Here is a 14,518-nt window from a genome sequence, read left to right as displayed (position 1 = left end):
CAGACAGTGCTGGAAATGTGCAGGTGGGCGGGCAGAGGAAGCCACTTGCTATGCGTGCCAGGAGGAAATAGCGACATGTCTGTTACTCATAGGAGACAACGAAGGAGGTCAAGAAAAGTGTTGCGGCTGCTCAGAGGTCATCAGAATAGCCAAGCCAGTATTGGTTATTTCAGATCTTTTTAAACCATGACCAGAGACAAGCAGGGCAGGTATCACTTTTGGGAGGAGGTAGGATAGGCCTTCCGCAGGGCAGGATCATTATTGAAGGCACCTAGTTCCCAGCCTGGTTGATTCCTGCAGATGAATGCATTTGTGTCCTGGAGTGGGGAGTTGGAAGAAGCCTCGGACTGTCGGGGTTGGGACAGAGGCAGGGTCTTATTAGGCAGAAATTACAATTGATGGCTCATGGTCGAAATTGGCCTGAGGATAGCATTTGAATTAGTCACCAACTTTTGAAAATCAGATCATTTCTGTGAGGATCTCTCCCTGGGTGTTGAAGTAGCAGGCATCTGCCCGCATGGGCTGCACCTCTCCTTTGCCACAGTGGCCGGGAAGCAGCGTCCTAGGCCCTCCAGCACCCTGGGACTTGCTGTTCCTCTCTGCTGTGACCCTGACACTGACACTGCTTCACAGTCGCCCTTTATGCCAGTTTAGCTGTTGTATTTCTCTGAAAATTTTTAAAGTATATCTCTTAAAAGGTCTTTCAAAACATATTTCTCCAGCTTGTCTCACAAAGTAGAGATGTGAAAGGTGGACAACGAGGCAGTGATACATTTGAAGACAAGCAGGCAAAAGCACGTGTCTTTGTAGAAAGGAGGGAAGGCAACAGTTCGCTTCATGTCCCTGGACAAGCGTGGCCTTGAGACTCCTGGACTACAGTCTGTGTTGACTCATATTGCTGAAGTTTACATTTTGAAAATTTAGAACAGGTAGCTCCCAAACAATTGCTGTTCTTTTTGAGGATCTATGCAGGACAGGGGACGTCTTTGGGGACCAGGAACTGTAACTTGGCCCATGAAAGCAGACCTGTAAGAATTAGTGAACAACCCCCTCTCCTGGATTTTAAAATTAAAATTACCAGTTATCAGTTTGTTTAAATGAAGTTCCAATCCCAGTAGCTATCTAGAAAACAAGAGTCAATCCAATTTATAATCAAAAATAGAAAGCAGAGAAGAGCAAGAGCAGTTGAGATGATGTGTGAACCAGAAGACAGTCCCCTGCATTGGGCATGAAGTTGTGCAGGGCAGGGAGGGTAGAGGCCAGCCTGGGCCGAAGCCAGGAGACCTGAGGAGTGGGCTGCCTCCTGTGCCTCTGCCCCGGCTCTGCACCCCCTTTGCCCATCACGTGAGGTGATGCTGAGGAATCCCGAGGTTAGGAGCCAGGGCGGACAGTGCTGCTGAAGGTGCAGAAGGAACTGAGACTCCTCCCTGCCGCTGGTCTCTGCTGATGCTTTTGATTCCGTTCCCCAGAATCCTCTATGATCTGTCTTTATGTCTTCTGCCACCACCCGGGCAAGGCACTACCCCTGCCACCCACTTCGAGGACACCCGCTGGCTCCCCTTTCCCCACGGGACAGAGGGCAGTCTCAGTCCGACCTCCCGCAATCTATGAGGTGTTTTCCGGGTCTCCACCTGGGCAGCAGTTGCCAACTCCAGCGCTGGCCTGCAGCCGCCACAGATCACTTACCCCGCATGGCTGCTGGTTTTCTGCTGTGTTTTTGAAATTAATTTTGTAAAAAATGCATAGCGCAGAGTTTGCTAGCACTAGGTCCCTCCATGCCGCGCAACCCATACCCAGGGCGAACTGCATCCTGAGATACTCAGACTCTGTCCATTAAACAGCGGCTCCGTTTGCTCTTCACCACATCCAGGCAACACCCATTCTTCTTTCTGTCTCTGAATCTGGTTCCTCCGGGCCGTCTTGGTAGAGCGATCTGTGCCATGTTGTAGCAGGTCTCTGAATGCCTTCTTTTTTCAGGCTAAATAAACAATGCGCAAGTTTGCCAGTGGACCACGATTGCAGATCCACGCATCCGCCTGTGGGCGCTTGAGCTGCCGCTGCCCTTTTGCTGTTGGGGGTTGGGCGTGTGGATGCACAGGTATTTCCCTGAGCTCTGGCTTCAGCCCTTTCACTTCTGTACTCAGAGCTGGGTCACACTGTGGCTCTGGGATGAATCCTCATGTCTTGGTGCCTCCGTGTGCTTTCCCTCAGACACTGTGTTTCCTTCTTTCCAGGCCACAAGGCTTGCAGTATCTCTAGATCCTTGCCAGAACTTGCTGTTGTCTAGTTTTAGAACTGTACTTGCCTCAGTGAGGCTCCGAGACGCAAGTCCCTGTGGCCAGTGACACTACATACCTTTCCTGTCCTCCTTAGGAAAATGATCATTTTATCATCAAATTCCTTCATTTCTGCATTGACTTGAAGTCTCCCGGCCACTCTCCCCCCCCCCACCCCCAGATGGGGATGTAGTTCAGTCTCTAGTACCGCGGAAGGGAAGGAAGGGAGATGGGGGAGAGAGCGCGCGTGAGAGCGAGCGAGCGAGCGAGCAGGGTATGTCGCTCAGTGGTACATACTTCAGCTCTCCCATCTGTGAGGACTGAGAGTGGAAATAGGTTCAGACCCAACTACCAACCAATCAGCAGGTCCGGGGACGTCAGGTCTGTGATAGAGCACCTGCTAGCATAGTTAAAGCTCTGGATTCAGTCCCCACTACTGCAAGGAAAATTAAAAAGGTAACAGGTAATCACAAAAGGAAAAGGACAGGAGGCTAGCTGGACGTGGTGGCACATGCCTATAATCCCAGCACTCAGGAGACTGAGGCAGGAGAATCACTATGAGTTCAAGGCCACCCTGAATTACAGAGCAAGACCCTATCTCAAAAGTAAATAAACAAGTATTTTTTTTCAAAAAGAATAGAAGTCAAAAAGTTCCCACCACAGCAGAGCAAATCTATCATTTTAATATATCAATGGCGTTTATGGACTCGTTTGAACTGATGGTCACCACATGCCAGAATAATAAATGCTCAGTTATTAAAAATAGGTCGCTAGGTCAGCTGCAGCATCGTCTACCTCTATTTCATCTACCACAGGGTAAAAGCAGAATAAATTTATAGTCTGTATTGACCTATGATATGATCAGAATACATTACACACATTGATGCCCTCCAGAATGTGAAGGGAGAGGGGAAGGTGAAATAAGGAAGGGAACATGGAGGAGCGATTGAGGTGCGCACTGGGCAGCCCTCTTGGGTCCCCTGCTGTCCCTTTCTTGAACAGAAGCTTTCTTTCCCTCAATAAATATATTCTGCTCTTAAAAAAATTAAAAAAAAAAAGATAACGTGTTCATGTACAATTCTGCCAAAATGAAACTCATTAGTCCGCAGAATCAGTATGCACTAATAACAGTGTGGTGGTGGAGAAAAGGCAGTAACATCTTAGTTTTCAGATGCTTCTGTTCTCAGACAGAAGCATTTGACAAAATTTTACTCCATTCCCAAACCCTGCACAATGACCAACGTGGCTGAGTGACATCTTTGTGCATGAGTGTAGACACGGTCACCTTCCCCAAAATCATGGAACAAATCAAGTTTGTAAGTTGAGGCATCACTGTAAATACAAAAAATGGACTTGTATTCTTTATGATAAATGTTTTATGTTTTTCTGTTTTAAAATGTTCCGTTTTCAGTGCAGGGGATTGAACCCACTGTCTTGTATGTGCTGTAGGCAAGTGCTGTGTCACAGAATTACGCCTTCGGCCCCTCCTTTTCGGACCATTTTCTAAGACAGTGCCATGGACAGTGAATTTTGGGGAGAACTAAAGAACTAGATAGGGAAAAGGCAATTGGAATGATTCCTTACTGTGCATGTCCAAGAAAGAGAGGTCAAGCACGTTTTAGCTGATAGAGAAGTTAAGGTAACTAGGGCTCACTTGCCCCCTTCCTATAAAGTAATTTAGTCCTCTTGTTTGTGAACCTTCATAGATCTGCGCAGCTCCTTCCTCTCAGCTACAAGACACATCCTTCACCCATTTCCAGCAGGCCTCTCACATTTCACCTCTCAGTCCTCAAGGAGTCTGCGGCCCCTGTGTTTGAAAAGCTGTGGCTAAAACGCCGTTTCGCTGGAAGCGCATCGTGCAGCTCAGTCCTTTGCTTTGTCTGCCTGACACCACCACCAAAGGCCAGGCGTGCTCCTTCAGACTTTCAAAGAGACCAGCCACCTCTTGGACTCGTGTGCACAGTTCTTGGCCGCGGTCCTTAAGTCCATGGGCTCTGGTGTGTGCTGCTGGGCTGTGCGAGGGGGGCCCTGCCCACTGCTCTAGCCGCGTCTCCTCCACTCCAGCCCAGGCGCCTGCGCAGTTCGTGGCGGATGAGCACTGTGGGTACAGCTGCCATGGAAGGAATGCAGAGGAGACCCATTTATGCAGTACTTCGTGTGTGTGTGTGTACGTGTGTGTGTGTGCATGCACACATTTCATTTCATTTTTCTTTGTGGGGGTCGGGATTAAACTTAGAATGCAAGGCAAGTGCTCTGCCCCTGCGTTCCATCCTCAGCACCCCCACATCCACTCGTGTTTCCAGAAAGATTTACCTTGGAACCAAAGCATCTAGAGTGAAGAGGGACAGGTAGCCCTCACAGGGCATTAGAACAGACAGCCCGAAGCCTCTGAGGGGTGTTCTTTTCTGGTTGCAAACAGTGCTTCATGCCACTGCTGCAGTCCTGGCTGATGGGGAGGCTGAGACAGGAAGAACGCAACTGCAGGCCACGCCCAGGCAATGTAGTGAGACCCTGTCTTAAAAACTACAACAGTAGGAACAAAGCCACCAAGGAAAAAGGGCTAGGGGTGTAGCTCAGTGTGAGGACCCTGGGGCCCATCCCTAGCAAGCACACGGGCACACGCACGCACACTGCCATGTAGTTGGTGGCTTTTCACCTCCCTTAAGAAGGAAGGGAAGCTGACGGCCTGGATGCTGCAGAGATGGCAGAAAGAGTTGCATGCGTCTCTTCTCCCCACCCCAGGTTCTGAGCCCACCTGGCCATCAGCTGCGTGTCACTGCGGTCCCCTGCTGTCCTCTCTCCCTCACTGAAGTGAGGCCCGCAGCACCTGTCCAGGATCTCAGAGCAGCTTCCTGCTGGGCAGCCTGACCTCCAGGCACTGGGGCTGTCTGTTCACAGCTGGGGAGGAAACCTTCCAGAAGCGCAGTTTCATTTTCCTGTTTAACTTGGATTCGGGGGTGTTTGCCTTGTCTGCAGGGTAAAGGCCGCACCCTTTCCATGCTGTGTGGGCTATTCATGTGAGCTGGTTACTCGCCCAGTCTCCCTCCCGCCTGCCCCAAGACCTGCCCGTCCCTGGCCCCTGTGGCATCCTGTCCATGCTGAGCAGTGCCCTCCCATATGCCCACCCCGGCCTCCCACACAGTGTGCCCTGTGGCACAGAGGCCTGGCATGGGACAGTTGTCCACTTGTCTGTCCTGCTCTTGAACCTGGCCTCTGAGGGCAATGACTTTTATCTGTGTATTTCAGCTGTTAGCCCAGTGCCTTTCCCACATAGGTCTTAGTGGAAAGGAAGAGGGAAAAGGAAAAGGAAAGGTTGTCAGATTTCAGAGTTCTGGTTCTCTGCTGTAGGTGCTTCTGACTGCCCCGTTCTCCCGTCCAGAGCAGCTGGGGCGAGGGTGACACCCACTCAGGTGGCCTTTACTTCATTCTTTGGCCACCCAGAGACCAAGTGACCCTGGCCCACCTTCCCGTAAACGCTTCCCAGCACAGTGATGACTCATATGCGTGTGACTCGGAGCGAAGCAGCACAGCTGGCGAGGCACCAGGGGACGCGGTCACAGCGGCCGTCCTCCCATCTCCCATCGGCCTGCAGCTGGCTGCGGGAGCCGGGGCTGCGTTATCGTCTGCCCATGGGGAAGAGGCCCCAGCGGCAGGCTGTTCCGAGGCTTCAGTCTCTGGGGTTCTAGTGTGTCGTCGTCTATGTGGTAAGCCCATTTGTTAGAGGCTCCTTGTAAGCTACAAGTACTGTGGTGAACAGCGAAGTACAAATTATGTCGTATAATCTTACAGTATTCCAACAGAAAAAGCAACGGTGGATACACACGTGACACATACTGTGTGCTGGGCCCTGTTCTAAACACCTTCCACCTGTGAATGAATTTCTCACAGTAACCCTATGCATATGGGGTCTGTGGGTCTCCCTTTGCCGATGAGGAAACTGCAGCATAGAGAGGTTATCCGCAGAAAATCCTCAGGGCCACACAGAAAGTAAAGGATAGACTTGTACGAACTCAGGCACCAGCTTCCGATTCCACACTTCTCCGCTGTGCCCCTTCAGTGAAGCCTGGCTGTGGTCCTGTGCCCCGGGCCTGGAGGTAGAGGTGCAGCGAGCTCCTTGTGCGTGCACAGTCACACACAGCAGCATAGCAGGCCCGGTGGCGAGCTGGTGGCTCCAGTCCACAGCTCCTGACTTGGGCTTTTCTGTGCCCACCCCACGAGCTGTACGGCCATTGGAACAGGCAGCAGGTGCAGCCTCCCTGTTGGTGCTTCCCAAGGGCCAACTCCAGAGGTTGGCTGGGATGTTCAGGGAGAAACTTCTCAGTCCAGGGCTAGAGCAGGCGGGTGGTGTTGGGTGGCACATTCTGCTTCCCGCTTTTCCCTGAGGGGTCTCACAGGTCTTCTCGCCCCACAGACAGTGAGATGGTGTACTACCACTATGGCCCGAAAGACCTGGTCACAATCTTGTTCTACGTCTTCATCACCATCATCTTGCACGCTGTGGTTCAGGAGTACATTTTAGATGTAAGTGACAAACCTAGAAGGGGTGAGATGTCTCGGGGTGGAGGGCCTGGCCTGGGGGAACCACCGCTGCCTCCTTGGGCCCCTAATTAGCACGCCTAGGGGCTCTGTTACTGGGCTTCCCTCTGCCCCTTTCCACAGCTTTCTTTAATCAGCACAGGGAAGGCAGCCGGAAGAATGGCAGGACGGTGTCCTTAGGGATCTGCCCTCCACAGCATGCTCGGGGTGTTTTCTTGTGTGTATGCTAAGATGTTAATCTTGCCCCATCTCTAAATGCTTGCCTTAAAAAGGCCTACAGTCCCTAACTTGGGTTCTAGCTAGTTTCAGAGTCCTGACAGTGCTCACCCGGTGTGGAGAGGAGGAGCTAGAAATCTGCCCGATGTGGACACATTCGTACATTAATGTGTTGGGTTTTCTTTATTCGTTAGAAAATCAGCAAACGACTTCATCTCTCCAAGGTCAAACACAGCAAGTTCAATGAATCCGGGCAGCTGGCCGTTTTTCATCTCAGCTCAGTGACGTGGTGCTTCTATGTGGTGGTGACGGTGAGTGACCCTCAGGCCTGTGGGAGAGTGGGCAGCTGAAGGTGGGAGGGCTGCTCGGGGCCAGCAAGGAAGAGCAGGCACGCTTCCCAGAGCTGAAGCCACTGTGGCTGCCTCGGCTCTGCAGTGACAGACAGCATGAATGGGTGCTATTCCCCAAGGAGAAAGCCACCGCCCCGGAGTGAGCACCCGCGCATCTGGCATGGCTGTAGCATAGTAGCGTGTGTGCCTAAGGCTGTCTTACTTGCCCGTCTGCACATGCTGTCCTAGGGGGTAAATGTGTCCGTTCCAGGACCTCCGTTGTTAGATCAGAGAACCCCATGCTCAGACCTTGCAGCGTGTCCCACAGCCACGTGCTTTGGAAGTGGCAAGGATGGCATGGACTCGGGGGTTCAGCCCCAGGCTGAGCACACCTTCTGCTTTCAGGCCTTGGCCTGCCCTACACAAGGCCAGCATTACCCTGTCCACACCTCGTCAGGTCCTGTGGAGGCCAAGGCCGTGGCATTCCCACGCGTGCCTGCAGGACCACAAGATTGATGCACTCTGCCTTGCTGCAGGAGGACTTGTGTTTCCAGCCACCGCTGAGGTAGCAGAATTCCTTTGTACAAAGGAGTATGGACAGTCCTCTGGGGTTGGCTGGAACAAGACCCTACCTGTCACAGTAGGAAGTGTCTCATTCCCCCCACCCTCAGCTGGAGCCTCTTCCGTCTGCATCTGGTCCCTGGAGAAATCCAGGCCTGGGGCTTGGAAAGGTCAGTGACCCTCTGGCCTTGGAGACCTCCTTCCGGCCTCTGTAGACCCTTCACTTTCCTTCTCTGCCTTTATGCCAGTGACAAGCTCACATGTCACAAGGCAGTCTCGTTTCCAGAGCCGAACATGGAGTTCATACTTTCAGAGCAGGAACCAACATGTCCTTTTGTGTGTTGCTTTTATGCCTTATGTCATTTCATTGCAGAACAGTTTTTCTAAGCAATATGCTAGGAGTTTTAAATTTGAGAGCTCGATTTCTTTCCTCCCAAGCTGCGTACCTTGGCGATTGTACTGGGGTGCAGCTTTCTGGGCTGCAGGCTTCCTCGGACTCCACCTCAGGCCTGGGCTGCCTCGAGGCACAGAGTCCTTGAGCCGATGTTTCTGAGAAGCATTGCCACATCTCTGAATCACCTTTTTCTGTCACTTGCGCTCCTGGACGTTCCCCCGCAGTGACACCGAGGCCAGACTGGGCGGCCAAGCCAGCCAGCCTATGGATGCGCCCTCCAGCACTGCTGCCAATTGCTGTTTGCGCTGTCAGTCCCATGAGGACTTGGAATCCTGATGAAAATGAGGTGGGGAGCACGGAGGTGCCGCTCTTCTGCCTTGATGAGAGCAGCTCCTCCTGGCAGGCTCAGCAGGACTTGAGGCCCGGGCCTTGCAGGATCCAGTGACCCTGGTCATCACCGGGGAGGAGAGTGAAGAGCAAGCGAAGGTGGTTTGTAGAAGTGATTAGAAGACAACAGGAAGAGGAACCCCAGCTGAGTGTTCACAGCAGTGTCCTGTTAGCAGGCGGATTTCCCTGGGTTCATGTCCCATCACTCCTAACTGAGCTGCTCCCGGGGTCCTGCCGGCCCGGCCTTGAGACAGCTCTGGGATGCTGTCCTTGCCTAGCTGCGTCCTCAGGTGGGGAGCCTATCCCCTTGGGGTGTTGCTCGCTGCACATCCTGGACGGAGGCCAGCAATGCTGCGGACCACAGGACAGCCCCAGGACAGCCACCCGCCCCACACGTGGCAGTTGTGAAGCCCGGGCCCTCATCTCTGCCTTCCTGCAGGGTGCTGCTCCACTCCCACCCCTCCCTTCACAGGGGGTGTGTGAAGGGAGGGGTGGGAGTGGAGCAGCACCCTGCAGGAAGATGCTTGGCCAGATGGGTCCTCTTAAATCAAATTGTGCCTTTTCTCTCCCCCCGCCCAGCTGCCGCGAAGTTAGTTTTCCTTCCTTGCTCATGTGACCCGGGACCTGCCAGCCTTGGTGGTCTCGGCTGAGTGGACACAGCCGTGGTCTTTGGATTCCCGCTCCTCCCGCTGCCCGGGCTTTGCGGAAGGGTTCTCCGCTCACGCTGTCCATGCAGACAGCGTGGGCCAGCTCCGGCTCTCCCCCTGCAAGAGCCCCCATTGTGTTTCCCACACGGCCTGCATTGCCGCATCGCCTGGTGTGGTGCAGCCCCCGTGTCTGTCTGCCCCTCGCTGCCCCCTCACCCACTTGCTTGCAGGGAACCCGCTCCGGGCTCCGCACCTCACACACCAGGTGCGCGTGGGAGGGCGGTAAGTTACACCTGGGTCTTCTTTCTGCACTCTTTAGCAATCATTTACATAATTGATGGTTTTCATCTACATCATAGATGATTATTTTTTTAAAACAGAAAAGTTCAAAAAAGAAAGCAAAAATGTTCCCCAAATGTACCACAAACCCCCTAGAACAGCTGTGTTTTTCAGCATAGATTTAAGGGCACAAACAGGACCAATGAGTGATTTGCTAAGAATGTCAACCTCTAATTTGTTGTCAAGATACTAATTATTGTTCAAGAGAAAAGGCAGAAAAATAAGAGTAAAAGTCCTCCACTGAAAGCCAGGCAAGGTGGCATGCGCCTATAATCCCAGCACTTGGGAGGCTGAGGCAGGAGGAACGCTACAAGTCCAAGACCAGCCTCGGCTACAAAGTGAGCTCAAGGCCAGCCTGCCCTGCATTGCAAGACCCTGTCTCAGACAAGAAAGTCTTCCACTGGGGAGTGCGGGTGGGTGGACGTTCCGTCTCTCTGTCTGGCCTTGGAGTGCGTGACTTCCTATTTTTAAACCTGAAACCCATTGGCCGGTGAGAGCCTAGAGGAGGAGGCCCCTGGCCACCCTGGCTGCGCTGGCCACCCTGGCTGTGCTGGTCTCCTTGGCAGGCCGCTCGCTCGGGCAGGCTGGCTGCACATGCACGTGATGCCGAGTGCAGCTGCATTTGGCGCTGGCTGTCTATGTTGTGAGTCTGCTGTTTTTGTGACTCTTTTTGCTCATGGACTCACAAGGTGAACAGGGGGGCAGCTTCAGCGTTGAGGCCCTGCTGAGTTCACAGGTGGTGTGGGCAGTCCAGAGGACAAAGGACCTGGGGTCTCCCAAAACACCCACTGAGGCCTGGGCCATTGAAGGGCTGCGAGCCCCGGCGCCCTGGCATGTGCGCCTGAGAGCCCAGGCTGCCTGGCCCCGGCGTCCTGACGACAGCTGCCTGGACCGAGGGCTGGAAAGGCCGCACTCAGAGCAGTGAGTCATTCTCTTCCCACTGCCCGGCGCTCCTCCCTCCTCTGCAGGCGGATGCTTGCAAGCCGGCCACGTTTTCCTGGGGAGTTTCTTCACTGGCTGGTGTCTGAGTTCTGACTTCTGTCTCCAAAGTAAGGAGGCCACTTGAAGAGGGCGCCTATTTAAAACTCTAAGGCCCGGCAGGCTGGAGTTCTTGCAAGCTGCTGCTCTTGGCCACGTCTGGGAGCGGGAAGAAATACCTCACCCATCACAGTCCCGGAAATACCGCTCTGCTGATGAAACAGCACAGTGCCGCTTCCTCCAGAAGGGGGTCACCTCACCCCATGTGCTCCCCCTCTGCTTTCCCTGGGAGGAGGCAGAGAGTATGCAAGAGTGGGTGTCGTGTGCATGGGCATGAGATCCGTGGAGGCAGATCTGTGCCTGGCAGGGGGGAGGCGGGAGAGCGACAGCGTGGTGTGAGAAGCGCACAAGCCACGGGGGGGGGGGGGGGAGAGCCCCACAGTGCCAGAACATGGTGCTGCGATTGGGCGATCAGGTAGGTTGCTGCTCCTGGAGCCCCAGGGTGTGGTGCCGGGCCTCGGGCTGTGCGACACATGTGCTCAGGTACAGGGCACACAGTGACGAGGGCGGTGGGGGGTCAGCCCTGACTCAGACACCCACCTGCATGTCCCGGCCTCCACCCCAGGCATGTGGACCACCTCTTTCTCCCGAGGTTGTGAGCTCTGCCTTCAGTCCTAGGTGGGCAGTCGGGTCCCGGGCCTTCTTAGGGCTGCGGTTCAGCCTTCTGACTGACAGAAGCAGCCTGCCTGAGCTTCTGGGACCATAAGTTGGTGGCTCAACTAGACTTCAGCTGTGCTGCTGAGCCATTGTTTTATTTCAGGGATGGGCCTGTCTGTCCCTTCATTCCTTTCCTATGAGAGGTCATGCTGATCTGACCTTTGTTAGTGACAAAAGCACATGTTTTCTTTAGAAGAAAGTAGAATTTCCTAAAGCACTTGTCATTCATTGGTTCCAGCTAACCTGTTTCTTGCAGCCTTGTAGTATCGGTGGACTTGCTAGAGGGGCATCGTTTCCTCTGGTGTCTCCCAATCGTGGATTCTAAGTCGCAGCTTGGACATCTGTGCGTCCTTGGCCAGGGTGCATAGCTAGTCTGTCACTGGCCCCCAAAACTGTCACTGTCAATTTATTTAGAGTGAATGTCTTTGTTTTTATCATAGGCTGAGCAGGCATCTGTTTTTCCCCTTCTTAAATCAATAAATGCTTTCTACTTTATTCTTTCTCTGAAATGAAGGGAGGATGAAGCAGGAGGATTGAAAATTCAAACTTAGCAATTGAGAACGTGTCTCAAAATAAAAAATGTAAAAAGGCTGGGGATGTAGCTTAGTATGGAAGTCCTAGGATCAGTCCCCAGTGCCACTAAATGAATAAACAAAAAAGCCTTAGTGTGAAGGTGAGGCAGCCCGGCTTCCCTGGATGTGCAGGGGAAGCTGGTGCGGCAGGACTGCGTTCAGGCACAGAGGCCTGCAGGCGCCTGCTGTCCTTTTTCTCCTGGGGATGTGGAAACTAAACTGCTTTTCAGCTTCCGGTGGATGGCGATTCTGGAGCATCTTCTTCTAGTGCTTATTCAGTCTTGTGACCATTTTCTGAGCAGCTGCATGCCAGGCGTAGTACAGATACTGCCCTGTGAGCGATCACCTTTCCCCCCATGACCGTGAGGCTGGCATTTTTATTCTCATTTTATAGATAAGCCAGAGGGAGCACAGGGCCACTTGTGGGCCTGTTCAGCATTTGCAGCTAGCAAATGGCACACCTGGGTTGAGCCCCAGGCTTTTAGGACCTAGAGCAGGACGTCTCCTGCTGCTCCATGACTGCCCCCCTCCCTGCCACATCTCTGCTCCTTCCTGCTCCCAGCTCTGTGACCCAGCGGCTGGCCACAGGTGCACACCTGTAAATGCCCTCTCTTCTCTCCCACCACAGGAAGGATACATAACGAACCCCCGGAGCCTCTGGGAAGACTACCCACATGTGTACCTCTCGTGAGTGTTTGTGTGCCTTCTCCCTGTGGCCAGCTGGTGTGGGGATCAGGCCCTGGCGCGAGGACAGAGACCTGTCAGCAAGACAGAACCTCAGGCAGGACCCACCTGCCCTGCTCCCTCCCCAAGTCTCATGGGCACGGGACAGACACAGAGCAGCCTCTGTTCCTGGGGCCTCTTCGCCGACCCCGCCACTCGCAGCAGCCGTGGCTGCCTAGAGGGAGCACCCCTGCCTCTCTGCTGCTGGAAGGGCCTGGCCTCGCCCCTGAGGGCGCTGCACTGTGCTCTCTGAAGGCCTTCCCATCAAAGGACAGAGCTGGGCTCCGTCTGGCATTGCTGCCGGGGGTTCAGCGTCCCGGAGTGGACAGCCCTGTGCCTGCCCCGTTCTCCGTAGTCAGCTTTCCTCGTCTAGCAGGAGAGCCCCACGCCCCATAGGCTTCTGACCACGCCTGCTTGTTTTCCCGGCCTTCCCCTGTCCCAGGCCTCACAGTGTGGTGGTCTGTTCCCCATGCACTCCCTAGACTCACTAGGGCACTTACCTGGCTCCCACCCTCATGATTTGCTTTCTGTCTCCAGTTTCCAGGTGAAGTTTTTCTACCTGTGCCAGCTGGCCTACTGGCTCCATACCCTTCCTGAGCTCTACTTCCAGAAGGTACGGAAGGTGAGTACTCTGCCCATGCCTCCTGGAGGCCCAGTGCCGTCCCTGCCTGCCTCTTCTGCTATGCATGTGACTTGGGGGAACCCGAGCTTCTGTATACATAGGAGAGGATTCTGCCATTCTTGCAATATATGATTAGTTTTAGTAGTTTCTTTCTGAATTATTTCCCAAAACCCTCTTCCCAGTCCCCGTCTCTTCCTTCTCAATTCCAGCTTTGCCTTTCACACTGGGCCTGAGTATCTCCTCAGCAGCCCAGGTGGGGCCCTCTGCAGTGGCCTGGGACTGTGCCCTCTGGGCGCAGGGAGGCAGGTCTGGCCTCGTCACCTCCTGCACACCCTGCAGCCCCAGCCAGCAGGAGCAGTCACCACCTGCCTCTCTTTTTCCAGGAGGAAGTTCCCCGCCAGCTGCAGTACATTTGCCTGTACCTGGTCCACGTGGCTGGCGCGTACCTCTTAAAGTGAGTGCGGCCTTGAGCAGCCAGCGTCCCTGCCCCCCGGCGCCCTGCATCTGTGCCTCAGTCACTCGGTGGCAGCATGTTCTGGGTGCTGAGTGCTGTGCTAAGGCAGCAGTGCCTTCATCTCCAGCAGCGTGTGGCCCTGGCCCTGGGCAGCCAAGGGACACTGCTGATGGGTGCCGGCCTTGAGCCACAGCCCCGAAGCGCGGCTCCTGCCTCTCGGGGTCCAGGGCCTACCTGAGTCTGCAGCCCAGGGTCTTTGGTTTATAATGAGCTGGAGAGTAGTTTGCTGGAAGTGGAAGGCGTCGCTGCAGTGCGCAGCCTTGATTGTATGGGGAGGGGCCTACTGTCAGCAGGCTGCTCGTGCCTTGGTCCTTATCCCTGCGGGGAGCAGCCCAGCCAGTGCTTTCTCTGGGCTGGGCCGTAAGCACTGTGAGCAGCTGCTGCTGGGGACCTGAGCTCCCTGGACCTGTCTCCATGGGACTTGCTGCAGGGTCCTGTGAAAAGGACTGACTTGACTTGACTGGGTCTTAGAGGGCAGCAGGCTGTCTCCCACCCGGAGGCCTAAAGCCATGTTGGATCCCCAGTGGGCCTTGGAGGGGCACAGGCTGTGTGGCCCACCTTGCTGTGGTTTGGAATGGCATGGCCCATGCGGAGTGGGTCTTTAGAAGCTGGTCTGGAGAGGCCAAGCTGCAGGCCGGGAACAGTTTTTGGGAGAATTACTGAAGGTGCAACAGCTGAACTCCATGCCAAGAGTGAGGAGGCAGGAG

At 54.2% G+C, this 14,518-nt stretch overlaps 1 protein-coding gene across 2 annotated transcripts in view; it reads left to right on the top strand.

Moving 5' to 3' along the window:
* Positions 1–14,518, top strand: part of Tram2 (translocation associated membrane protein 2) — a 75,505-nt gene that overhangs the window by 55,270 nt on the left and 5,717 nt on the right. Inside the window, exons 3-8 of one of the 2 annotated variants that reach the window (XM_023711888.1) lie at positions 6,688–6,797; positions 7,223–7,339; positions 7,815–7,922; positions 12,581–12,639; positions 13,213–13,297; positions 13,681–13,751. In XM_023711888.1, coding sequence (XP_023567656.1) covers positions 6,688–6,797; positions 7,223–7,339; positions 7,815–7,922; positions 12,581–12,639; positions 13,213–13,297; positions 13,681–13,751 — 550 coding nt within the window. The remainder of the gene's footprint in view (positions 1–6,687; positions 6,798–7,222; positions 7,340–7,814; positions 7,923–12,580; positions 12,640–13,212; positions 13,298–13,680; positions 13,752–14,518) is intronic. The other variant, XM_004628283.2, reaches the window with a different exon arrangement.

The sequence above is a fragment of the Octodon degus genome, unplaced genomic scaffold, assembly GCF_000260255.1.
Source record: "Octodon degus isolate 3935 unplaced genomic scaffold, OctDeg1.0 scaffold00022, whole genome shotgun sequence".
Lineage (NCBI taxonomy): Eukaryota > Metazoa > Chordata > Mammalia > Rodentia > Octodontidae > Octodon > Octodon degus.
The sequence above is the reverse complement of the archived record's forward strand: the minus strand, read 5'-3'. Positions and strand labels throughout refer to the sequence as shown.